Source organism: Anser anser, assembly GCF_964211835.1.
Source record: "Anser anser genome assembly, chromosome: 6".
In the NCBI taxonomy this organism is placed as follows: Eukaryota; Metazoa; Chordata; class Aves; order Anseriformes; family Anatidae; genus Anser; species Anser anser.
Genome location: NC_139726.1, coordinates 10,258,309 through 10,283,882, shown reverse-complemented (window position 1 = coordinate 10,283,882; position 25,574 = coordinate 10,258,309). Strand labels below are relative to the sequence as shown.

Sequence of the window (25,574 nt, the reverse complement as noted above, 5' to 3'; positions counted from 1 at the left end):
CTGACCTTGGTCAGAGCAGGATAACAGCGGTTTTACTGTTTTTTTCCCTCCAAGCTGTGTTGTAGCTAGCATTCGTGGATGTGCTCGTGGCCTGTAGCAGTGTGCCAGGGTGTAGCCACAGTAAATATGATGTGATGAAACACTGCAGTAAAAATGAAAGGCGAGGTAAGCACACACTGCCTTCTGACGTCCAACGTAGCCAGGAGCATCCAGGTGTAAAGCAGACGTCATGCAGCATCAGCATCCTGGTGCTGCCTGGTGCTCAGCGCCAGGACGCAGCAAGCCTGCGCTCTTCACAGACTGCACTTGGGGAGGGGGGTGGGAGGGTGGGCTAGCGTGGGCTTCCCCACAGAGCACACAGAACACGCCAGGAAGGCTACAGGGAAGATGGAGAAATGGGTTTCTGGCCAGGCAGTGCAATTTAAATCTCTTCTGTGTGAGTTCTTCCTCACCTGCTCAGCAACTCCTTCTGCTCCCTCAACTGCTCGTGTTGAAAAACCTCACTCAGCCTCTCCCAGGACTCCAGAAATTCCTTGTTGGGGGAAGATTCTTGCTTCATTTCTTCTCTCTCTCCATTCTCCTCAGTGTAAAGATCTGGGGAAGCAGAGCCCCTGGATGGGACCGTGGTGCACTGTCCCCTGTCCTGTGTCTCTACTGATTCTTTACAACGGAACTGGGAGAAATATGGGATGGGTTCATCCAAACTTCTCTTCACTGCATCTTGGAACTGGGTGTTCTCCAAGAGGCCACTGGGAGGAAGAAAATAAGGGGTGAGTCCCAGAAAATCAGTTATCTGAGTGACCCCAGGGGATCATTACAAGTAAGAACAAGTCAGAGGGAAAACCGTGGCTGATATCAATGGCTTGAGCTAAAGAAACTACCGTTGCTTCCCCAGTATTTTTTCTTTAGACATCTGCAGCTTACAAACAGAATAGGAAAACCCCAATGCTGCCTATTTGCAGGGTGCTGCCGGTTGGCAAGGCAAGACCACGGCGGGCAGAGCACCGTGGTTCAGGACAGTGACACTGACCACAGCGCAGAGAGCTGGGGGGCAAGACCCTGCCTTTGGCTGTCACACCAGGACTCCCGAGCTCGTAGACCCCAGGGCAGCTTTAGGCAAGCTGCGTCCCTTATTTTGGAGCAGCGTCAATGCACGGATCCCGTGGGATTAGCAGGTGGCTGCCCGTGCTACACGCACACACCTGGAGGACAGGGGCTCCGAACCGTGTGAGTGTGAAGGGACACGCACCTGAGGACGCCTGTGAGCATGTCAGTCACTATCTGCAGCTCCTGCTTGGAGGCAGCGGCCAGGGGTAGCCATTTGGGGTCCATCTCCATCCTGTCGCTGACCTTACTCCCATCCACAGGCTTGGTCTCCAGCGGTAGGTGGCTGAAGGGGCTGGGAAAGAGGGATTTGTTCCATCAGTGGTTCTGCTGCTGAACTGAGCTCCTGCAGCCCTGCAGCCTCCTGGCTGAACAGCAGCACTGCAGGCAAGCAGGGAGCTGCGCAGGGTGCCGGGGGAGGCGTGAGAGCTGCTACACGCGATAGCAGCAAGGACACTCGCAGAAGAGTAGGACTAAGCTCTGACTATCTCCCGATGGGCTGCCTCTCTTCCCAGCACCCCAAAGAGTGGCTCCTGGCTCACGTTAGTGTCAACAAGTGGCTGCAGCATCCCATAGAGGCTTTCCCAAGCCCAGTGGTTTCCAAGGTGTACACGTTGTTAAATACTCCTGCCCTTCCCACGCATGGCACCTCTGACAATGATTTAAGCCTGGGCTTTGTCCCATAATATCAGGGCCTTGATACTGGGGTGCATAAGTATCGGGACCTGGACCACACCAGGCTATTCTCTCAAGAGAGGGAGAGAAATAGACCACGTCAGCTAATATCAGGGAAAGCAAAGCCCCTCCTGCCGATACTGAGGCACTAGAGCAGAGCTCCAGCTTCAGTGGGTATCAGGTCAGGGGCAGCCCTGGCTCAGATGAAGATGCCAAGCCAAAAGGACAGATCTCTTACCGGGGCAAGAAGTACTTGGGGAACTCCGAGGGGAAGTTCCTGAAGAAGTCCTCAGTAGAGTGGGACCTGGCTGTCACAGCGAGGTGTAAAAGGATGGGCTTGGGAGGCTCTGGTTTGACCCACACCCGGCTGGCTTCTTTGTCCAGCAACAGCCTCCTCTCCAAGTGTCCAGCAGGGAGATTGGGCACAGGGTGGTTTTTAATAGGGGGCAGCGTCTGTTGGAGAGAAAAATGGCAGGCCCTCAGTTGCTCCTCTAGCCACAGGTAGGCTGGGGTATGTGTGAGCACTGGCGTGAGGACTGGAAAGCCCAGAAGCCACCAGATGCTGTTCAGGAGACAGCACCCGAACGGCCTTGGCACTGCAGTAGCCCGATCAGGCACAAAGAGCCACGCTGGGAACCATGCCTGCCCCCTCCTTGCTGCCCAGAGCACCAGCCCCGAGCACCAGCAGGGCTTTGGGTATCTCCCCAGGGCCCTCAGGGCTGTTGCGCTCCAGCCCTTTCACCCCCAGTGTGAAACCAACCCCCCTGCCCATATGCACCTTTTCTGCTCATTTGAAACCTCTCCACTTTTCTCCGGTCATGGCTGCATGCTTCCAGTTTCCCTTCCCGTTCACCCCAGATGGAAAGTTACTGCCCACGGGACACAGCCAGACAGTCTGACTCTTCCGGCTCCTCCAAACAGTCTGTGTCCCAAAGCCTTGAAGCTACAAACCCTGCCGCGCTCTCTGCCCAGGCTCCCACGCTCTGAGATCCAGCATCTGCCTCTTTTCTAAAGCAGTCAGTTTGATTCCACCGGGGGTGAGACAGGCCTGACTTACCTTGTATTTCCTGACCGCAGCTGGGGGCTCAGGGAGATTTTCTGTCTCAGCAGAATCTGATGATCTCTTAAAAAAAAAAAATAAGAAAAAAAGAATAAATGGAGAAGTCACAGTGTAGGGAAAGATTAGGAGCAGAACAAGTCTTGAGGATTTCTTGAGGATTTGGTTTTGCTTTGCCCTAGCTGAAACCCAATGATCTATCTCATCCTCCCAGTTTTCACTGTGCCCCGTTCTTAACAGTAGTTACACGCTTCGCTCCAGTGTTTATCCATGTTTAAAAATCCAACCAGCAGTTGCCAGAGCCACTGGCTTTGTTTTCCCTAAGGCTTCTCATGCCCTCCCAAATTTCAGATGATCATTAGCAAATTCAGAGTTTGTAAGGTGATTAGAAAAAATCATTTTTAATTTCAAGTTCCACATCTGCCATCCCCTCTCTCAACATTAAAGAGAATGCAAGAGGATTCCTGGCTAGAAGTCAAAATCACATTTTCCACTGTCCGCAGACCAGCTGAGAGAACCTGAGTAGGTCAGAGCCCTACGTCCTCTCGCCTGGATTTTCTTCAGGAATGTTTCTTGTTGACACCTGGCTGCTGTTTCCGAGCTGCTGCGAAATTCTGGCAGCACTTACCCCTGCAGGTGACTTCGGCTTCTTCTCAGTCCTGAGGTCCTTCTCCGTGATGGTGAACTCCACAGCCTGCCGTTCCTTCTCCCTTTCCCACTCCTGCAGGTCGCTCTCATACTGACGCAGGGACTCCTGGCTGTATACCTACGGAGCAAAGCATGACTGAGGGAGCAGGGCGAGAAAGGAGCTGCAAACAACAGAGCCTCTGGCTCATGTTCCTGCCTGTTAGTCCTTCCTCCCTTCCTCCCCGTCACGTCCTCCAGTGGCAGGAAGGGGAGAGAGCAGTGCTATTGTACGGCTTACACGGAGAAGACAGTCTTCTGCCAAAGGACACCTGAAAATTGGCCAGTACTGGCCAGAGGGACGGTGCTGCCAGTCTGGGCCCCCACCAGTCTCACAGAAGCAAGACTTGCTTTTCCCTGATATTTAAGTGTCTGACTCCCACTGAAAGCCCGTTCTGTTCAAACGGTGACTTCTCGTACCTCCGTTCAACTCACAAAGCCCCAAGTTGCACAATTACACCTCACCTGGTGAGCCACACAGACAGAGGGGGACACAAAGCACCAGAAGAGAAGAAGCTCCGTTTCCTCAGCAAGGAGAAGCGCTGGCCAGCGTTACGGAGCTACGAAGGGTTCCTTCAGGTGGAAGCCAGCAGGCAGCTGACTGCTGGGGCCAGCCGCTTGGGAACTGCAGTGACCTGCCCAGGGGATGGGAATACACACGTTCCTCCCGGGTCTCACCTCACACACCACATCTACGCTGTACAAGGAAGGGATCCCTGAAGGCTGCAGCGTGATGAAGCAGGGGATGCTCTCTCCCGGCTGCATGACCCCCAGCTCTGGAGCAATCTGCAACACCTGGGGAAAAGAAAATCCACAGACGATTTGTGTCTCTGTCCTGTGCCCTTGCTGCGTGCCCTCTCCTTGCGGGAAATACAGAATGGTGAGATTTCTCTCCCTGTGCCCTTCTGAAAGGCAGGTGGCATGAGGGAGATGCAGCTGCTGTATTCAAGGAATTACTGTAGACTTTGCTGGTAGATGGAGTCCTGAGGCTCATCACATCCTTTAGCCTGAGGTTCACTTATCCTCACCAAAATCTTCAGACACCCTTTCTGAATTCTTGCCTTTTTTCCCCCTATCCTACCCTTGCCTCCACTTTCCTCTGCCCTTTCCTTTCAACAGCTAGTACAAAATCAAGTTTCCAGGATGTTTTCTCAGTGTCTGGGTGAAAATGGAGAGGAAGGTCTTTTTGTGGCACAACAGAGATCCACCCCTGTCCCCCGTGCAGAATAGAGGAGAAAGAAGGAACGACTCACCCCACTGTCTTTAACAGTGCTCATCTTCCAGGTGAACACAACAGCCTTGCTCTCAGCGATGTTGTTGAGAAAGACAAGCCGAGACACTCTGGTGCAGTCTGGGATATTTCCGACGCAAATCTTGTGGTGTGATAAGGTGGCCGCCTGCAGGAAAGAGGGCGAAACCAGGGAGAGCAACAGTGAAGGAAGATGGCATACGGGGAAGGGCAGCCACACGTTCATCTTCAGGTTGTACAGCAAAGTCCAGGAAAAAAAAATAAAAATATTAGCTGGTTACCTTTACCATAACAACTGGAATGAGTGTCACGTTTCTCTCAATTTACTCTGGCTGCAATAACTCTTTGCAGCAAGAGGACAGCCCTGTTGCAGCGGGGGAGGACCAGCAGCACCCAGACTCTCTTTGCAGCACTCGTAGTCCAGGCCTTTTCCTCACTTCAGTTGGAAGAAGTGTGAGCTCTGTGCTTGGGCAAAATTCTCCTCAGCCTAGCTGTGAGTTCTGGGAAACTGCTCCCTATCTCACCCCGTTACTAGCATGCTGCTAGCCTGTCCCATTCCCCAGGCACAGACCAAATTCATTACAGCGATCATTTTCTAAGCTAATGAAAACTTATGAAATTCAAAAAAACTAACGAAATGTTCGGAGACAGGTTTTTAATCACCTCGTTGCTTTTTCCAGCAATGCAAACCGCCCTGCAGGAAGTCAAAGAGCATACGTAGCAGTGGCCGGGCTCCGGGGAAGGTGCGCTAACGTCACACGGAACAAACCCCTTACCTGCCTGGTGTACGCCAGCGCCGGTGCTGTGTAGCACTTACTGCACTGGGATCTGCGGCTGAGTTTAACCACAAACCATCCAGGCTGGCAGGACGGCTCTGCCCAGGCCAAACAAGCCAGCAGCAGGTCGGGCAGGCACATTCCTCAGGAGGCACCCGAAGCAGCGACCCTCCTGCAGTCTGGGTGCAGGCGATGCATCGCTCAGTCTGGCTTTGGCCGTGAAGCGGAGGCAGCTGAGCCTCGGACGTGGCACGTCAGCAGTGGGACTTTTTCTTAATGCGTGAATGAATTGCCAAGGAAAAGGTTTTATATCTGCAGACAAGGAAGGTAGCTGCAATGGGGATAATTTTTAATGGAAATTTCAGAAAATGAACAATGCCTAAAGCCTTTTTCGTTCTAATGGCGGCAGAATGAGCAAGTTGGAAAGAAGGCACCTTTCAGAACAACAGCTTTGGTGAATCAGGCTCTAGATGACCTGCTGGAAGGGAAATATCTTGCCCATCACACTGCAATGGACTCCTCTGCAATACAGGCTACTACTAGATGGGGCCACTTGCATATTTCAGTCTTTTTCACTCATTTCTGGGCATATTTCAGTCTTTTTCACTCATTTCTGGGCCGATCATATTGCTCAAATCACCATACCTGGCCTTACCTGCCCAGGCACAGTCAGTTTGGTAGAACCCAGAAGGACAGAAGGAGACAAGACTTCGCTGAATGTGGCGTTCTCTCCTGTGGTATTCGGATCGTAGCCTACTCCCTGGAAGGTGATCAGAGCTGAATCACCCCCCAGGATGTGGATGGGAACTTCAACCTGCCTTGGACAGAATAAAAATATTAAGACCAGAGTCATATTTGGGAGAGATGTGCAAGAGGGCAGTGTACTTGCTAATGGACTGCCTCTATGTAAACCACATTCATGGGTGAAGAGAACTCCGTGTTTCTTTGCTCGTTTAGGCTTTGACCTCTCTGTTGGCCTTTCCTGCTTACCCAGGAAGGTCAGTCAAGCAGGCAAATAGCAACTTCTGTATGAGATGGGCAGGGACTCCCTTTCAGAACAAAAACTGGAGGGTGGTTTTTTTTCTGTTTTATTTCTTCTTCTTTTCTTTTCTTTTTCTCTCATGCAACCACCATTAGTGGAGCTGTGCTCCAGCTCTGGCCATGCCTGCCTCCTGCAGCCTAGGTCAGCGGCCTTTGGAAAGGCTGTTTCCAGAGAGCTTTTTATACCCCCACGGACACTATTAGATCTTTGAAAAATATGTGCTGGGATGACTCTGGTTGTGAAAGAAATGTGTCCTTTGGGAAGAAGAGACTTATGAGATGATCTGCTCTGTTTCTTGACAAGAGCAGTCACTTCTTTGCTCTCAGATTCTGCTTCTTGGAGGAATGGAGCCGTCAATACAAGATCTAAAGAATTTTTGGCACAGGATAGCAGAAAGAAACCATTTCTGGCAGTCATGAGGAGGGCCTTACCAAGTACGTTCTGGCTTCCAGTGGTGAGAAGATCCACTCAATCTGACCTGTTGTGCCAGGGGGGATTTCACCTCTGGGAGTTAAGCAGACGAACACAGGATGCTGAAAATTGTCCTTCTGGATCCTCACGATGCTGTCCAGCTGAACCTCAAACATCACTGGCATGGAGCCACCATTATAGAGTTCATAAACCTGAAGGGAATCATAGTGCACTGCTTGTTACACCCTGCACAAGTTAAAGCAGTTAACACTTCCCCAGAGGACTCTGATAACCACGAATTAGCCAGCTTGTCTCCTAAGCATGAGGAGACCTCAAAGTGTCAGGAGTTATCCCCGAGACTCTAATAGGCGACTGTGCTGAAGGTTTATCACCACGCAGGTACGTTAATGACTACAGTGCCTCTCCATGTGGCACCCTGTGAATTCAGGCTAGGAGGAAATTAATACAAATTAGCTAAAGGGATCACTGCAAAGTGGATTACTTGAAATGCTAAAACCCTCTTGTTAAAGTGATCTTAATTCAGTTCAGACTTGTTCATTTTCCAAGTAAATTAGGCAGAACAGAATCAAAGTTACCTTTTCTTGCTGAATAAGTGTTTAAGGAAGTTGAATTAATTTACTAAGAAACTAATTAGCATTCATTTCCAGAGTGCCTGCAGCAGCTAGACAAGCCTTCACCTAGATACAACGCAAGAGAACAGGGGAAGAGCCCAACACAGCTCACGTGCATTCTGGCTAGAGCAAATGCCAAATCCTGTAGAACTGGAGATGATGAGCGGTACTTTCCCTACAAGCTCCTGGCACCAATTTCCAGGCTCTGCCTAGTACTAGGTGCAGAGTTTTGATGTGGTGCTTTCCCGCGGAGACCACTCTGTTTGCTGGGAAATGCTTCAGACACTGCTGCTCCTTTGGACACAGTAACGTGCTAGCTCGTTCCCTCTGCCTGCTGCTGGGTTTGGCCCCAGGATGCTCACCTGTGTCGGGGGGTGGGAAGTCCCAATCGCGATGGGCGCAAAGAGGTGCTTAGCGGATGCAAAATGAACATACCGCTGGTCCTGTTTCACCGTCACGCCTCTGAAGTTCAGCTACAGCAGGAAGAAACACAGTCACTTTCTCACAAAGCCTTGGCCCCGTCACTATCAACTACACAAGGACTCTGAAGGACTTTGCAAACTGAGAGCAACGCATTTACAGCTTGAAATTTGGTAATACCAGGACAGTGAGTCCTAAGACAGAGGCAAGGAGATGGAGAGCCTACTCAGCTGTTAGCTTTTCTCTGGGAGGTTGGCATCTTTTATCAGCAACATGGTACCTTTCTCCATTCTATATCAGGCACCAGCTTCAGTGCTTCTCCTTGCAAGTATGTAGTAGAAATTCTGCATGAATGAAAGTGTCTGTACACGGTAGGCTGTGCAGCTGTGACATCCAAACCCTTTGCCATAAAATCCTAAGCCAGAATTTTAGCTAAGTAATGACCCCCTCTTGGAAGGGACCATCTGGATGTCCTCACTCCGCAGAACATGCTACTCCAAGACTGTGTATAACAGGGTCCAAAGGCTGCAAGAAGATCCCAGCTGAATTTTAGGTGATCAAGTAATGATTAACAGCAACCTGTCAGCAGAGCAGCCACCCCGCCAAGCAAAGCAGAGGGATTTGTAAGAGCTGTTTCATGGAAAGGCAGGGACACGGGATTCTGTATTTTGAGAAGACTGTGCACAGGCTAGAGATGAGTCATGGTGCATGGTTTCCAGCAGGATCACCCCAAAGCACCCCGGAGCTGTCTGCTGCCTAGAGACAGAGGCTGCAAAGCAGTCACAGAGCTAATAATGTCTCTGCACGGACAAAGGGAGCTAACTCACTGCAGTTCACAATTAGCCAAGCCTAGGACATGCCTACTTTTCAAGCTCATACACAGAAGATGAAGACATTTGTGATGCTGGGTGGATGCCTTGGACAGACACCTGAAGGAGATACCATACCAGCTGTTTAAACAAGGCAGAGATTGCCGATTTCTTCAAAAGAACCCCTTCCAGTTCAACTCCATAAGCAAAGTGATGAGGGAGAGAGGACTAGAAATACAATACTAACAAAGTCCCACGTGGGATTTCATTCTTTCATCTTTTCAAAGCACTACATGAGTGTTCAGCTTCTAAGGGCCTCAGCAAGCCAGATACAGTGCAAATAAAGGAACAATAGCTGACACTTTCAAATTGCAAGGGAAAAAGGGTCAGGAACCTTCCCGAGCTTTGGGAGTGAAACACCCGTTTGTACTACCTGTGTCAAAAGGCTGCCTTTGATTCCACCAGACCAAAACTGCTGAGGCAAAACTGTCATCAGTTTCCTTAGACACAGGATGTGACAATTAGGGGACTATTATTACAGGGAAACGAACGGAGAAACGTGAAGACCTGCCGCAATCAGTTCCCCTTCCAGAGAGCACAAACCTCACCCTGCTAAAATGATTTAAAGCGTGAGAGGACAGGGATGCCAGAGCCCCCAGGGAGCAGAGCTGCCCGGAGAACACGTGCTGCATGTGACAGCATCTCACTATACCTAATTAGCAGCTATGAAGTGAAGTGCAAACGATTCCAGTTTATGGATCCTGTGTGCTAGGGGATTCTCCCTGAGATCCAGCCGTCCCCTCCAGCGAGCTCTGGGAACCAGCCTACAGCCACCTCGTCGTGCAACACCTGCAGGCAGCTGGGCCTTTCCTACTAAAAGTGCTGAGGGTGCAGACTGTGCCCAGCCAAAACTGTCCCTGAGCTCTGAGAACAAGGTCACAGCTGCACTGTTACAGGCAGGCTAAGGAGATGAGGCAAAGGACAACCCACGAGAGCATTAGGCAGCTTGAGGCCGTATTTCCCTCCTGGGCAAGAAATTGGGTGACAAACAAGTCCCACAGAAACTTCATCCTGCAGCCAGAAGAAATTGCTTGCGGGAAATCAGTTTGATTCCTTCGGAGCACCTATAAACCCAGTCACCACAGGACTGAAAGCAGGGGGGAAGCAGTGATGGGAACTCTTGAAGAAGCAGCAGACACTCTGCTGGGGAAGCAGAGTGGGAGGTTAAACTGTCCGTACGTGTAAAGCCATCGCAGAGCTGAGTTTGGACAACCCCAAAAAAATGATGCATCAGCCTGCAGCTGGCTACCATCACCGCTCTGAAGCCAGGCAATTTGGATTTCGACAGAATGACTGGACAATACCGTAGCCTGACAGTCTCCACCTCTGCTTATTGTTGTTATATCACCTTCCCAAAACTTAATTTTTGGGCTGTCATTACAGCATTTACTTCCCTTAAGATCAGCATATATTCTGCAAGTTTCACTCAGTTTCCAGGTGAGGACTGGTACAACCCTGGCACATGAGCACAGTTACGGTGGTCTCCACCATCTCTTCATGCCAGGGCTGGAGGGAGTGAAAGCACACTGTGTTTGGCCCTTCAGCTGCCCCCTCTTCCACTCCTACTTTCCGATATTAGTGCTTTGGTACTGGCACTGTGTTGCAACCCCCTGCACTGCTCCAGGTCCCTGGACTGGCCTCTGCAGCTGCCACTGCCAGAGCTCCAGTGCACCCACGGGACTTTTGGCATCCCATGCTTGTTCAGCCCCTTCTGCAGTGACAGCGTGAGGTAGGGTGGTGGCTACTGGTGGCCACCAAAGCCACTGGCAACGCAGCCAGGGGAGGTGTGTGCCCTATAGGCTTCTGGTACTCCAAAGCCTAATCCCTCACTGGCCAGCTGGTGAAATGCTGGCTGCCGCTCTCAGGATTGTGCCAGGCAGGCAGAGCACAGGGAGCCCGTCCAAGGGCTTTGAGAGAAGGCACAGTTAAGCCACTGTTTGAACAGCTTGGTCAAAGGGTTGGATTTTCAGCTGACAACAGTCCTGAAAGAAAAGAAAAATAAAAGAGATGTGTGAACACAATGGTCTCATAGGAAACTTCAGAGACAGACAGGAAGGCTCAGCCGGGCATGAGCTGTGCCCGGCAGAGCACAAGGTGACTTTGACTCTAACTGACAGTTTGAGAGAGGGAGGGAGAGAGGCAAATTAGTTCCAGGCCTGAGGAAATGCCCAGGGAAAACACATAGCGGATCAGCTCGGGGATGCTTTAGCAAGCAGCGAAGCAGGGAGAATGAGTAGGAAGCGCCTCAGCTATTGGCAAGGAGAAAGAAGTGGGAGGACCAAGCAGGGATGCAGGGAGCACCTCCTGGGACAGTGGGAGCAGCTGCCTCCATGCCTCCAGAGCCGGAGGATGCTCTGCCAGCCCTGTGCCAGCGCGTGTCCCCAGACGGCAGCCACTGCAGGCGGTACTTGTGGAGAAAAGCACCTTCCAAGGGGTTTTGAAGAGAGGAGAGAGCTGATGAGGTGGGGAGAATCAGGAAAACTTCATACGAGAGAAGCAGGATGGGCTGCACAGCTAAACTCCGGGATCACTGCACGGAAGAACTCACTGTGCAGCAGATGAAATGAGGGGAAGAAACAAAGAGATCCTGTCCGTGAGTTATACCTGAGTGTGGAAAACACACAGGGATGCTAAGACCCAGGAGGGCTGTTTTGGACTTTGTTTGGAGGAGGAAGCTGTTCTGTACTAACACCACTGATACAATATAAAGGTTATGAATATATTTAAAATATATATATATATGTATACTTATATACACATATACATATCCTCTTGCAACTTGTGCTCTGGGGAAACCAGCAGATGCTACATCCGAGGGCCGTTTTGCCAATGCACTGCCCCAGCCCACTGTGCTGAAACCACGGGTTTGTCAGGACGCTGTTTTTATGTCTCTGCTTGGCCCTGTGTTACTGCCTGGCCAGTGCAGGCTCCAGGGGAAGGCCAGAGCCTCCTTCCTGCCACCTAGCTTCTGGGAAAAATAACGGGTAATTCGGTCCCTACCTGCTGTTCTGCAAACAGAAGCAAGAGCTACCTGCTACCTTACCAGAATCTCATGGCCATAGGAAGCCTTCAGCAGGACAGGGAGGTGATCGGTGCCAATGAAGTCATGTCTAGCAGCACGAGGAGAAAGAGAAAAACCATTAGCCACCAGCCTTGTGTCCATGGTGATAGAATCAGGGTCACACAGTACATTAGAGACAACTCATTTCCCTGCTAAAGAGTCACTGTTGCATAAGGGCCGTAGAGAGAGGGAGCGGGACAGTTGTGCTTGGGTGGGAAAAAGTGATGCAATGTTGATTTTAGTCATACACCGATTTAGGAACCTGAGTTTCTAGGCCAAAGCCTTTAAAAATGGGCAAGTGGCATGTGAAGGGAAAGGATCTGGTATGGAAAAAGAGGGGATTCTGCTGTCCTGTCATGCGGCACGAGGCCCTGAAGTACAGATAGTTGCCATCACCTGTGTGAGAGCTGGACACATTCCTCCTGTCCTGGAAGAAGCTTCCCTGACTTTGGAGAAACAGTGAAGAGCTGGTTATCCTGAATTCTCATCTGGTGCAGCTCACGGGGGCTAAACTCGGCATCCTCTGCCCAGTGTTCCATGTCCATCTTCTGATCAGAAGGATAGAGGAAGGCCCTAGGGATCCAGTCAGCAACAAGGACAGACAGCTTGCCCAGGGCCACGGTCAGCGTGTTCAGTCCAGCCAGGCTTCCCCACCCAGACCCACCAATGAACTCACCCACTGCCCCACAACACAAGCTACACCAATAAAATCCACCCCGTTAATATTCAGACATCTCACGGCCCCTCTGAGCATTTCCATATCCCCAGAGAGACCCCCGAGAGGAGGCTGGGCTCCGGCAGGCACTGCTTACCACTCCACGGGCACCACACCCTTGTTCACCAGCAGGAGCACCACCAGGCTAGGCTCTGAGCCTACCGGGGCAGCCCCAAAGTTGAAATCCACCATGAAAGGAGTGTACACTGGAGGGATCAAGCATGTGCTGGTTACAGGAGAGAAAGAAAAGATTAAATTGAGACAGGAAGAAGAGCTGGCAGGGCAGGGCGGGGGAAAGGGTCGTTCTACACCATTTGCCTTCCTTATAATTCTTCCCTGACTTTATGTTGTTGGCCATTTTGGAGAAAGGATCCTGGATGTAAGGAATGCCTTTGGATTTTCTCCCAACTTTTATATATGACTAATGAGAGTGAGTGGTGTACATGGAGGATCTGAGAGTCCTACTTAGCTGAGGCCTCTTTTTAGCTCCCAATTGCAAGGAACACACTGACATACTGCAACAGGTCTGGTGGAGGGCCACCAAGATGGCTGAGGACTGGAGAACATTACTTACAAGGAGTAACTAGAAACCTGCACTTGCTCAGCCTTACGAAGCAAAGGCTCAAGGAAGGAAACAGCGTGAAGCTGCAACACAAGATATTCAAATTAGATATTAGGAAAAAACATCCAGGAAAGTCCATCTTGGATTTGATGATCTTGAAGGTCTTTTCCAGCCTAAATGATTCTGGATGTGGTTTCTCCACCCTTGGAGATATTCAGCATTGAAATGGACAAGGCCCTGAGTGACCTGATGTAGTTATCCCTGTTTTGAACAAGAGGTTGGGCAAAGACTTCTAGAGATCCCTTGAAATTTAATTATTCTTTGTCTGTGCTGCTCCTCTCTAGGAAGGGAGAGAAGTGGAACTGCCTGCAGGGGCTAGAATAAAATAACAGAGTGCTATGCAGCAGTAAGCTGCCAAACAGGCCCACAGCCACAGCACCTATGTAGGGCTTGTGCTAGCAACTGAGAGCTCCTCATCTCACCTGTGCCTTGTAGGAACTCTGTACGTGAGTTCGCTGGGAGCTGGGTCTTGTTCCAAGTATTCATTCAATTTGTCCAAGGAGAAAAGCCTCCAGAGGTACAGCGTGCTGACACCGCTAGCACTCCCTGCTGAACAGGCATCTGCGATGCAGAAGGCCGGGTAGACACCTGTTGCTTCTACGCGGCAGAGGGATTGTGGCTCTTCTTTCGTGCTTGCAAGATCCGGAGCTTGGGAGAGAAACACCACTAAGGGGCAGCTGTCCACGACAGCAGACCGGATAGACACGCTACCCGGGCCAAAGAAAGCACAGAACTTGCACACAGTCTTTTCTTTGGCAGCGTTTGAAAACCTCTGAACCACCCACTTCCAGCCATAACTTAAATTCTGCTTTTAGAAATCACCTAAAGTCTATGAATATGGTCCTTGTCAACAGGGTACTTTCACAGTTTAGTTCTGTGCAACTCCATGCTTTTTTTGGTTTAAGCCTACAGCCCAATCACTTTACCAAGCACCCCTTGTTTGCACACTGGGAAGAAAATAAACAGACAATATATATATATATATATTTTATGTTGTCTTCTCCATACCATCCATGTGGCATTGCCATTTTTTATTCTCCAAGGTGAAAACTCCTTCTCCAACTACTCCCTGCTTGTACAGATACTGCTCCTCACCTCTGAATATCCCTGCTGCCATTCTCCACGCCTTTCTAGTTCTAGTACTTTCTGTATCATACATGGACCAATCCAGACCTGTAAAAAGGACCCCTGCTACATAGGACTGGTTGCATGAAGTTCTCAGAATATATTTCAGGATATATCATAGGAAGCCATGGTTATGCAGAGGGGCACACAACCTTGTGAGCACAGCAGCAGGGAAGTTAGAGCTTTCCCTGTTTCTGTGCCTTGTGGCTCAATCATATGTAATCTAATCTAATCTAATCTATCATATCTAATCTCAAAAGGTGAAGCAAAAGGGAAACAGCATGCAGGATCTGACAAATTGCTCAGCACAGGGATTTCTGCATGTTGTGCTGTTACATTGGAAACTGTGCTGCACAGCCTGTCTGCAGCCTGTGCTGCCAAGCACAGTCTACTTGGCTGGGAGGGAGTGAATTTCTCCCCCTTCCCCAAAACGCCCATCTCTTACCTGTGGGGGTGCAAATATTATATTTGATTGACCAGGTGTAATGCAGCCGACGGGCTGGCCTGACCGATACTCTCACAAAAGCTTTTGACCTCGCAGGGATCGTCCCTCTGGAGGGTTCCAGCTCTAAAGCTGTGGGAGAAAAGAGGTGGCGTGAGCTCTTGGTACCACTGGTGTCTCTGACACCACACATGCATTCAGCACAGCTCCCCAGGCAGCCAAAGTGCAGAGAACTTCCCCAGAGGAGGCCCTCTGGAAAGGCAGCCGAAGGTTGGACTCCACCATTTCTTCTGGGAAGCCGCTTTGTTTAACTCCCTTCTCTGCTGGGAATTCACAACTTATTTCAAGGTCTCAGTTGGTCTAACTTCAATCACCAGGCTCTGAGGTTTGCTTTTTCCAGCAAGATAGAAGAGTCACCTGTAGCAAATCCCTAAGCAAAGCAGCAGGTGCTTCTCAATCACTGAGGGACCTGTTCTTTCAGCAAACATAAGATGTAAACCACACTCACACACAGGGTGAGTGACAGCGCACACCCTGCCTGCATTATTTCCAGAACCGCCCTCTGCCCTCCTGTGCACCTCCGTGCAGAAGCACCTTCACATCCTTTGCGCAGTGCAAGCACCAGCACCTGCCATCTTACCAGGGCTGCGCTAGGTGGCATAGCTCCCTCTGACTTCTGACTGATGTGCCTGGTCTCCACATCCCAGCGTCCGGGTAGCCTCCTTCCCACTGGGTTGTAAGAGGTGCCCATGCAGTGGGAATTCCCTCCAATGAGTCTCCCAGCATTTCTTCTCACTTATTTTAGCCAAATATATGTACTTCAAATTGGATCTTTAAAATGTAACAGTCTAATAGCCCATGAAAAACATTTTCTTCAGTCCTTAGTACATGTAGAACAAACACCGCTGCTTTGATTTTACTCAGAATTATGCACACACACACACACACACAGACAAAATTAACTTTGAGCAAGAAGCCAACACAGATATTTTTGATTAAGTCAGTGATGGGGATAGGAAGGTATGTGTGTTTCCTGAGAAAGGTTTTGCAAAGTTAACACGACACAGAAATGTTTCTAGCACTTGCACAGTACAAAATAAGCTGTTTTGCTGTACCCTCACACAGATTGCCTCATGTCCTCTCAAGCATACTTTTACCTCTTAAAATATGGTTTCCTTAAGGTGCTTATGACAATAGTTGCATGTTAGCCAGCAAGCAGCCCAACCTCTACGTTCATACTAGTGTGATTTTGCAGAAAAGAAGGGAAGACCACGGCCCCATTCCAAGCTAATTCTCCCACAGTACCCAGTGGATCGCTGCAGACTTCCTCAGGGTCACAAGGCCTGGTGATCAGTTGTTCCACGCTGAGGATGAACTTCAGAGAACAGATGCCATCATTCAGCAGTACGATGCTGCAGCTTTGCAGGTCACCAACCAGAACATTTCCAAGGTCCAGGTGCTCCTTTAGTGCCTGGAACACAAGCCCACCATGCAAAGGTCACTGTTACACAGAGTGAGCAAGTGTGGTCACTGCTCAGCTCATCACTGTGCTGATCCCTTGGCACACAACACACAGTGTAAAGAGCTCCCTACTTTGTGCAGGGCCTCGCATGTCCTAGGAGATGCTGGAACAGGGCTGCAAGGGACTCCAAAGGCTTTCTCCTAGCGTTATTTGGGCTGCTAGCTGGGTAGGATGCAACATGTTAGGGGCTGTGAGGACACTAGCTGGCCAGCTGCACTTGGCACAAAGGCTGCCAGTGTGTCTCTGTCTGCCAGCCCCTCCATGACTGCACCAAAAGCCCTCCTCTCTTTTAGCTGGCAATCCACTTGCATGCAATTTATAGTGACTAAACATCTCTGAGACCTTTCTATCCAACTGCCCAACAACACTGACATTGGGAATTGACTTACAAAATATTATTTTATTTAGCTCTGGTTCCTTAGGAAACCTGCCTGAAAATTAAGGCAGCTGCACAGATCTGTGGACTATCCCAACCCAGTCCCCCTCCTGCTACCCAGTGGGTCCCAGTTCCTTACCCTGATGGTGCCCAGTGCTCCCTCCCCAACAATCCGTAAGGTATAATGGACGCTTTTGGGAGACGCAGGGGCTGGGCTTTTCCAGCTCACGAACACCACAGCTCGCAGGAGATACTTGGTCACCTTGTCAGGAGTAAAAGTCCATTCCTGAGCCTGGAATTACAAGAGGGAAGGAGAGAGCTCACAGAAGCTCCAGACCAGAGCCAATGGTCTGGAGCTCCTGCCATTCAATGCAGAGCCCTTTCCTCCACTGCAGTGATCTACAGAGAGCACTGGAGACATTCACTTCAGTCCTCCATCACCTCTGTCTGTGTCAGAGGCTCATATTGATGGCTCACAGGAATGCACATTCAGATCTTCAAAGTCAGCCCTTGGAGATCTGTTCATCCTCACTACTCTTAAAAAGCACTCAGGGAATGCAGTAAAGATTTAGAACCTGAGTTTACAGGTAGAAGAACAGCAGAAGAACATAACGAACTCTCCTGTGCTCTCATTCGTCCTCCATCTATTAATATATCCAGGTGCAAAACACAGTTGTTGCTGTGTGGTTACCCAGACCCACCCAGAGTCCCTCTTTAAAACTCATTATCATTATCTAGTCCCTGTTTAAAACTCATTTGGTCTTGTAGTCAAGGAGGATGTCATCACGTTTGGGCAAATCCAGATCATGGGAAACCGCAGAACTGCAGATTTTGGCTAGCAACCCAAGCTAAGACACAGACAAGGGGATATTCTCCCAGTTTGGCATTAATGACCAAACAATCAGCAGCCCTCATATTTCTGCTCTAAACACTCCACAGCTGCATTGCAGAGAGCAAAATACAGTTTTGGTAGAACCTGAACTTACCACGGCTTCACAGGGCTGGAGGAAGCCTGTGGCTGGCCTGACAGACAGGACCTTGCTGTCAGACTGCTGGATCTTCCATGTGAAGGCCATGGGCAGCCTTGTGCAGTTCTTTATGGTGTACATACGGGTCGAGGAGGTCCCTTTATAGATGGGCTTGAAGTATAGATTCCCATCACCTTCTAAGAGCAAGAGAAGGGACTCCGCACAGCTCCTGATGGCAATCTCCTGTGGAATTCAGAGAAAAGTAACAGACCAGAAGTCTCAGCTGACCTCTGGATGGACCTCGCAAAGATGTTGCTCCTTCCAAAAAGAAAGCAAGAACAAACTGGGGCTGAAGGAGGACAGGAAGGACTCTGAAGTGGGCTGCCAAGGAGGTCCCTGAGCACAGTATAGTGCATTACAGGAGACAGAGACCCAAGGAACAAGGGGTACAGGATGTCTGGCATCGCAAGCATCTTCTATATGCAATGTGGATTCCCACCTTAAATGCTGAAAGTGTTCTTTCATTCCTATTTCCAAAGAGAAAAATCCAAACTAACCATTAGGAGATATAACAGGTGTCACAGTGCAGGTCACTGATAAAATTAAATAATAAAAAAAAAAAGAGTACAAGGGAAGAAACCTTTCTTACCAGCTTCTACTTCTCACTCCCTACCTTGGTGTATCCAGGACAGGAGTTCAGCTGCAAGGGCAGGACATGCTGCTGTGAGATCGTGTTAACTGGGTGAGTGGAGAGAAAGAAAATCTGGTGGCCTCCTGGAATGATGTGTCCTGAGTGGGGCTTGACCAAAACAGAGGGACAAGCAGTTTGGTTCACACTGAAGGTTGTCAGTGAGGTGCCTGTGTTCAAGAGCAGAATACTGCAGTAGGTGTCAGTGTCAGAAGCCACGGGAGGAAAAGTCTAGAAGAAAAAAAGCAAAAAGGGTTGTTTGCATTAGGCTTAGAAAGCCAGCTTAAAGAAAAAGCTTTTTTTTTTTTTTTTTCCCATTGAATTCCAGGTTTCAATAAGCACCATCCTGAGCCTGTGGAGAACTCTGTAACTGCTTCTCTTCAAGGAAAGGAAGCAAATCACCCAAGGGTACACAATGTATAGTCTTTTCCCTTCTCACCTTTCATACATGCGTGTGACTAATGAATATACTTTCCATTATGCAAGGCTTTCTGTGCCAATAAGTAAGCTCCTTGCTGGGACCTGCAGTCTCTGCATGTATAGTAATCTCTTGGATTAAGAAATCCAACAGGCTGGAATTTGCTCCAGTTCATGCATATCAGGTGTGGGCTGTGTGCCCTGAACTAGGTGAGGAGATTTTCTAAGAGGTTTTTAAGACTCTTCTTACTTCCCAGGATCAGATCTCACTTTACCTCACAGAATCAATACTTTGTTGTGCTACAAATACATCAACAAGAGACAGGAAAACTTCCACTCCACCTTGCAAGCCACTTCTCTTCCAGAAGCATGGATTCTGTGAGATGCTCTCCACTTGTGTAAGTGTGTGCAGAGTGTCTGAGGCACCTAAGAAGGGACTAAGCACCCTTGTCAGTGCCTACATCCACTTCCAATAGGAAGGAAGGAGAACCCAACAGCTCTCCTCTCAGAGCTGATGAGATGCTCAGTGCAAGCTGTCACACTGGGGGCTGGGAAGATAACACAGGAGAAGGGGCATCCTACTTCTGTCCCAAATCAGGAGCCTCCACACCATCATAAATCACCTAAGTCACATCTTAGGTTGGTGCAGTGGGGCACAAGGTGGAAAGTTCAGAGGTAAACACTGAGCATCTCTGCAAAATCCAAACTTCTTTAAGTACATCAACCCGTCACGCACCTTGGGGACGTCAAGGATGTACTGTGGGATGAAGTGTTCCCGTTCTGCTTCGAACGTGTGCGCCCTCAGCCTGACAGTCAGGCACCAGGGCGGGCAAATGGTGGCATCCTCCTCGATGTTGCTGTACTGCCTCAGAACCTGCAGGCACACGAGAGACAGAGCTGAGTGCACGTGGGAAGGAAGTGTGGCAAGGTGCCTACAAGAGCAAGTACCATCGCAGGCAGCAGTTTGCTTCACTGACACCCCTGGGCCTGAGGAACTGACTTCTTCAGGGAAGGACTGGCTGGTGCAGGATGAGGAACGTGAGTGCTGTTCTTCCAAACAGCTACATTTCAGAGCAGAGAGACCACTGAGTGACTTTTGAGCAGAAGGGTCTCTCCAATCTGTTCTGTGGTACCACAAGGGTTGCCTTAGGGAAGGAGTGTCTACAGACCCTCTTGTGCAGCTTGAGATATGTGCAGATCCCAGAGTTAGCACTTTACAGGAAGTCACTGAAAACAAGCATTCATCCTTTACCTGAGCCCATAATACTCCTGACTTGAAGATTATTCCCAGATACCCATTCAGTCAGCAGCCTAACGAAGATCTCCCTCCTACCAGGCAGCATCCTACCACGGAGCATCCTCATTTTAGGATGCTAACACTCCTGTGACTGCAACTTCGTGAGGTGTGAATCCCACATCACACGGGAAGAGAGGCCGCAATGATGCACAGTGCCATCGCGTGCAGTGCTCTTCTTGTGGAGGCCCAGACACAAACAAGTTACTGCCCATCACCCCGGCCGCAACACCCATCCTTTTGCAGACTGCCGTCCACAATATCAGTTCAGTTATTCATAGCAATTTCTCCTTCAGCAAAGCGTGCGTTACTTCACATTCACTACACAGTAAGAGTAATCACAGCTGTCTATACGCATGAGCTATGGCTAGTTTTGCTGATTTATCTCTGCCAGGACACAGACGAAGGAGAAATGTTAACCCACCAGTGTATTGCGGCAGTGGCCACAGGATCTTAGAAAGGATGCAGGTTTGCTAAATTCAACATGAAAGGCTCCATTCGAATTTTAACTCCCGAAAAGGTCTGCAAAGTCTCTTGCTAATCCCTCACCTGAATCTGGTGCTAGTAATTTCTACTAACCTTGTAGAAGGCAAAGCCTTCCAGCTCTGCCGCATAAAGGCTGTTGAGCTGAGTGGGCTGGAAGAGGACACGGAAGGCTGAAGACTTCAAAGGCGGGATGTCACAGATTTCGGGTGTCACCTGGAAGGCACTGCTGTGGCTTGGAGTCCAGGCAACAGTGATCTTTCCTTTGGTGTGGTTGGTCACACAGAGAGGAAGCGGTTCTACCTTGTGGAGCGGCACACAGCAACCAAAATCATACTCCCTGGGGCTGACACTAACATGGGGGGGAAACAAGGCCAGGTCGCTGCTTATGCCATCATAGAAATACTCAGTCATGGAGCTGGCTTCAGTGTATTCCTTGGGGGGCTTGTCCAGTGGGATCTGCAGGATTGAAAGGTCTCAGTGTGAGCAGGGAAAATGTGCCTGTGGGAGACAGAAGGCACTAGAGTCCTGACTGCCTTCGTGAGCAAAAAAACATGCAAAATGCTCTTCAGTAACAGTTCCCAGGACAGCATAAAGTCTAGGCTTTAAGGATGCTTCCATTTGCAGCCAATCCTCACTCTGAAGCTGCACGTGGCAAAAGAAGCCCCCGTGACTGAGCTAAAGCCAGACAGCAGCTTAGCAGCAGAGCCTTGGTAAGACCCAACCAACGCAGATATTGTTAGTGTGTGCTGGGAACATTACCAGCAGAGACGCTAAGGAGGTCAGGGTGGCACCTGCAAGTCCTTCTAGGTCTGTCTAGCCTGTGCAACAGAAGCCCAGCCTCTGCAGAGAACAGCACTGGGGCATCTTAAACTTCGGGGAGGGCAACTCTTACCTCAGGAGGCAGCATGAGGGCTCTTTTTTCATCCATCTGCAGCATCCCATCCTTCAGCATCGCACTCAGGATATCGGGGGGATAGAAGGTCAGCCCCCTCACCATATTGGTTCGAAACCAGGAGAGATGTCTTGCCTGTAGGATGGCTGGCTTAGCTGTGTCTGAATGGCAGGTACCAAAGAAGTCCACATACAAGGGTCCCTGGAAAAAACACCAGAAAGGTTTGTAAGAAATAAGCTGCCGTTCTGTGATCGCTTTGAACGTTACACTAGCCTAGCACCTCACTCCCAAAAGCGTGCTTGGGAAAGCCTTAGAGTCTGCTCTCTTAGACTGCCAGTTACTTTCTGTCTTGATGTGGCCCAAGAACTTTGAGGCAATTGGAAGGAACGCTGAAGGCACTCCGTGCACAGCTGTGCAGCAAAATATCACTTGGATGCTTAAGTGGACACGAGACTCTGAGGACATACCTCACCTCACTCCCCCTGCCACCACCCTGCTCCTGCAGGTACTACTGTGCCTGTCCACATCAGCCCCCTACTGATGAGAGGAACCTGCACCATGGAGAGTCTGCCGAGCAAGAGCCCAGGACGGGCATCATTGTAAATGCAGTGGGAATAGATTTCCAGGGGCTGCTAACTGAGAGGGGCCGGCCCTGGTGGGTTACACTGGGAAAGCCCTCTGAGCTGTCAGAGCTCCGATACCACCCTTTGCCTCTCGTACCTGATGGTGGACAAGGCACACCACTCGGCGGTGATAGCTGATGGGGTGAGCAGGTCGGAAGGTCACCTTCAGTGCTCGTGTTGTTGTGCCCTCCAGGACGCCGCAGGGGTGATCCAAAGAGAAGACACTCCCCCTGCCATCAATATCAAACTGGTAGTATGCAGGGACATCTGAGATGTTGCTGATTTTCAGTATCTGCATCGAACTTTCCCCAAGATTGATCCAGTCGAAGTCCACAGAGAATTGGTGCAAGGACACCAAAGGACCTAGAACAAAAACGTGCAAGACAGATCTTGGACCTGTCATATCTCCTTTCTATCAGGATGTCACAAACCACTGCTGCGCCTAACTGATCTCCCCAAACTAGAATGATGAATGATCTCATTAGCAAACCCACCAGTCCTAGCACACAGCTGGATATTCACTTCCAACAACTTTACATCTGTCTCAAGCAAATATAAACTTCAAAGACTGCACCAGGGACAGCCTGGATGGCAGCAGAAGGTAAGTCTATGACTGAGGGTTATGACAGTCCTTCTCCAGGCATTAGCCCTTTCCCTTCAAGGCTGGGAGGAAGGCGGAGAGGAACATGAAAGGATTTCACTGTGATACCTTTACATGAGCCAACCACCTTCAGAACGGTCTGCTGGAGGCATCCAGCCGATATAATGGTGAAATAATCGGTGCTGTGCTCTCCTACTGTCCGTGGCTGAAATCGTATGCACAAGACCAGCTTCCCTTTGGCAGGCACAACACTGTGGGACACATCGCAGGAGAAGACATGATCTTGGAGCAGAGGGTCTTTCGCTCTTTCTATCCTACACGGTGCATCAACCTGCAAGCAGAAAAGAAATAGGTTAACACAGGAACCCACAAGAGCCAGGACGGTGTCGTTCTGTATGCAGAACACTAATCAGTAAAGAATTGCAGCTTTTAGCACAGGCCAACATCACCAAGAACACCAAATCTACTGTGGCGCAGCACAGAAACACTGTGCAGACACATGCAACCCAGTCCTGCTGGGGCACTATGGGCAGCAGGCTCCCACCCACCATATGCTCAGAAATCAGCGGGCTGCAGCAAAATGTCCTGGGGAACTCTAGGGACAGAGTGTCTCTCCTGCTAGGAGGGGGGGTGAGGCTGACTCAAGGTGTCCTCAAGGGCCAGTGTAGCCAAAGTGGTCGCAGCGGCCAGGAGAACAGGCAAGCAAATAACTTATTTCGTTCCATCCACACTCCCTCTTCATCTGGGGATTTTCTTTTCACAAAAAAAAAAAAAAATTAAAAAAAAAAAAGAATGATGCTGTAACTCCGTCCTCTTGCCCCTGAAAGAAGGTCCTGATTCTTAGCTGGGTATGCTGGGCACTGCTGCAGAATGAATGACAGTATTACAAATGATTAAGCTTTTGACACTCCTAGGTTTCATAGTCTTTTGAAGACCCAGCACTGCTGTCACCCATGCCAGCAGTCGGAGTGCACCCAGCCTTTAAGGGGTCTGGAATGGGCTGAGCTGGCACATAAACAAGGTTCTCAAATGCAGCCCATTTGACTCAGAGCAATTTGCCAGGCTGCAGCTCACTGAGGACACCAGAAGGTCTATCAGCTGCCTGGGACACATGCAGACCAATTTGAGGCGGCCACAACTGCCACGCAGGACTGATGGGCATGGCCGGTGTGAGCAGGAGAGCTGCAGGAAGGACCGCAGCGGCTGCCTGATCTGCACCAAGTGCAGTGAGAAGCAGGCAGGAGCTTCCATACCGTGCTGCAAATGAATGAGTTACTAGTGTCGTAGCTGGAAGGCAGAGGGCAAGGGTGAATGGCCTTGTTGGCGGTGGAAGGTTCATCATTTCTGCTTTGTTCCAACTCCCACTTGGGCTATTTTCACAACATTAAGGGATATTCTCAGAACCACATCCCCCAGGGAAACATGCCAGCATGTCAACCTCTTACAAGAAGTAGTCTCCCTCTCCACATACCACGGACAAGTTGAAGATTTCTACACACTTCTCCACTGTAGTGCCCACTGGCACGGATCCAAAGCACAGCACGTCCCGAAACTTCCCAGGCTTTACACCTTCATACTGTTCCCCTGGCACATTCACCCGCAGGTAGGGGTATTTGGCTGTTAAAGAAGATAATATACTGCGTTAAGAAAGCGTGGTGGAATCTCCGCCCTTGGATATTCAACTCTCAATTAGACAAGCCTCTAATTAACCTCAGATAACTCTGAGGTTGGATCTGCCTTCAAAGCTGGCCCTGCTTTAAACCAAATGAGCTCCCTTCCGACCTCAATTTACTAAACAGAGTCACATCTTTTCTTTGTCAGTGGCCGTATAAGGCACTTCAGGCACAGGCTTGTTAATGGAACCATTGTGGTTATTCCAGATTATAGCCTGCTGGCATCCTGAAAGCTTTAGAATATCCCTCTGTCTCTCTGGCTGGCAAAGACAGCCATGAGAAACTGAGTGCAGGAAGACAAGGAGTTCCTGGAGGTTTTTTTGTTCCACCAGTGAACTCATCTCATTTCTTCCCATCTGCTGGTTTAAGCAGGCAGCAGAAACGTCAGTTTGGCCAAAGCATGCCACGGGGCACGTTAGACTCTGTTGTCTCTTCAGATCACACTTCCAAACCGACAACAGTCTATTAGAGAATTTCACAGGCCACTTTCAAACCGCGGGCTTCATTTGCTCGTCAGTGGGTGAGCCATCTACGGCCCAAGCCTGCGAACGCAGTAGCCTCCTGCATCCCTGCGGAATGCTGTTTCGCGGTTAGGGACAATACACATTACTTTGAGTACTACTTGCACAAATGACTCACCCCGGGCTTTTAGCTGCAGAGTCCTCTTTAGTTTCTCTTCACCTCCAAACCAGCAGGTTGCTGCCACGTCACACACCACAGCCACCTTGGGCTGGAAGACCACCTTGATCGTGCACTCATCACCTGCAGACAGCATGCCGTGGTCAGGAATCATGTAGAAAGGGCTTGGCGTCTCCCAGGCAAACACAGTGATGAGATCACTAGCAAAGAGAGACATTTGAAGATGAATGAAACCTTTGCTGCCTGCGCAATCGTGCAGAGGATGGGCCTTTCCCAGTGGGTTGCTCACTGAGGATGTTAAGCAACCAGTGTTGAACGTCAGAACCCCTCACGCATCCCGCCAAATATGTGATGCTGGGAAGGAATTTGTCTCTAATGCCTGTAAATGCTGTGTTTACGCTTTAATTAATCTTTGCCGTTACATCCTAGAACTTAATTAATGGCCAAAAAATCTCTCAGCCTCATCATGTGACAGCACACAAATCAGCTCCGGAATGAAGCATATGCTTTT

At 49.8% G+C, this 25,574-nt stretch overlaps 1 protein-coding gene across 3 annotated transcripts in view; it reads right to left on the bottom strand.

The window, feature by feature from the left end:
- The window catches only part of CFAP65 (cilia and flagella associated protein 65), a 32,236-nt gene that overhangs the window by 1,362 nt on the left and 5,300 nt on the right, over positions 1–25,574 (bottom strand). Inside the window, exons 6-31 of one of the 3 annotated variants that reach the window (XM_083841542.1) lie at positions 25,064–25,263; positions 24,223–24,368; positions 22,860–23,082; positions 22,248–22,513; positions 21,528–21,728; positions 20,729–21,091; positions 19,592–19,729; positions 18,424–18,669; positions 17,769–17,993; positions 16,922–17,074; positions 16,190–16,355; positions 14,888–15,016; positions 13,740–13,965; positions 12,793–12,921; positions 12,377–12,553; positions 11,963–12,029; positions 7,993–8,103; positions 7,019–7,210; positions 6,201–6,359; positions 4,774–4,917; positions 4,199–4,315; positions 3,465–3,602; positions 2,837–2,902; positions 2,018–2,232; positions 1,250–1,399; positions 453–749 (exon numbers count right to left, since the gene is read on the bottom strand). In XM_083841542.1, the coding sequence (XP_083697668.1) occupies positions 453–749; positions 1,250–1,399; positions 2,018–2,232; positions 2,837–2,902; positions 3,465–3,602; positions 4,199–4,315; positions 4,774–4,917; positions 6,201–6,359; positions 7,019–7,210; positions 7,993–8,103; positions 11,963–12,029; positions 12,377–12,553; positions 12,793–12,921; positions 13,740–13,965; positions 14,888–15,016; positions 16,190–16,355; positions 16,922–17,074; positions 17,769–17,993; positions 18,424–18,669; positions 19,592–19,729; positions 20,729–21,091; positions 21,528–21,728; positions 22,248–22,513; positions 22,860–23,082; positions 24,223–24,368; positions 25,064–25,263 (4,644 nt within the window). Of the gene's footprint in view, positions 1–452; positions 750–1,249; positions 1,400–2,017; positions 2,233–2,836; positions 2,903–3,464; positions 3,603–4,198; positions 4,316–4,773; positions 4,918–5,545; positions 5,877–6,190; positions 6,360–7,018; positions 7,211–7,992; positions 8,104–11,962; positions 12,030–12,376; positions 12,554–12,792; positions 12,922–13,739; positions 13,966–14,887; positions 15,017–16,189; positions 16,356–16,921; positions 17,075–17,768; positions 17,994–18,423; positions 18,670–19,591; positions 19,730–20,728; positions 21,092–21,527; positions 21,729–22,247; positions 22,514–22,859; positions 23,083–24,222; positions 24,369–25,063; positions 25,264–25,574 lie in introns of those variants that run through there. The other 2 variants (XR_014585953.1, XR_014585954.1) reach the window with 2 other exon arrangements.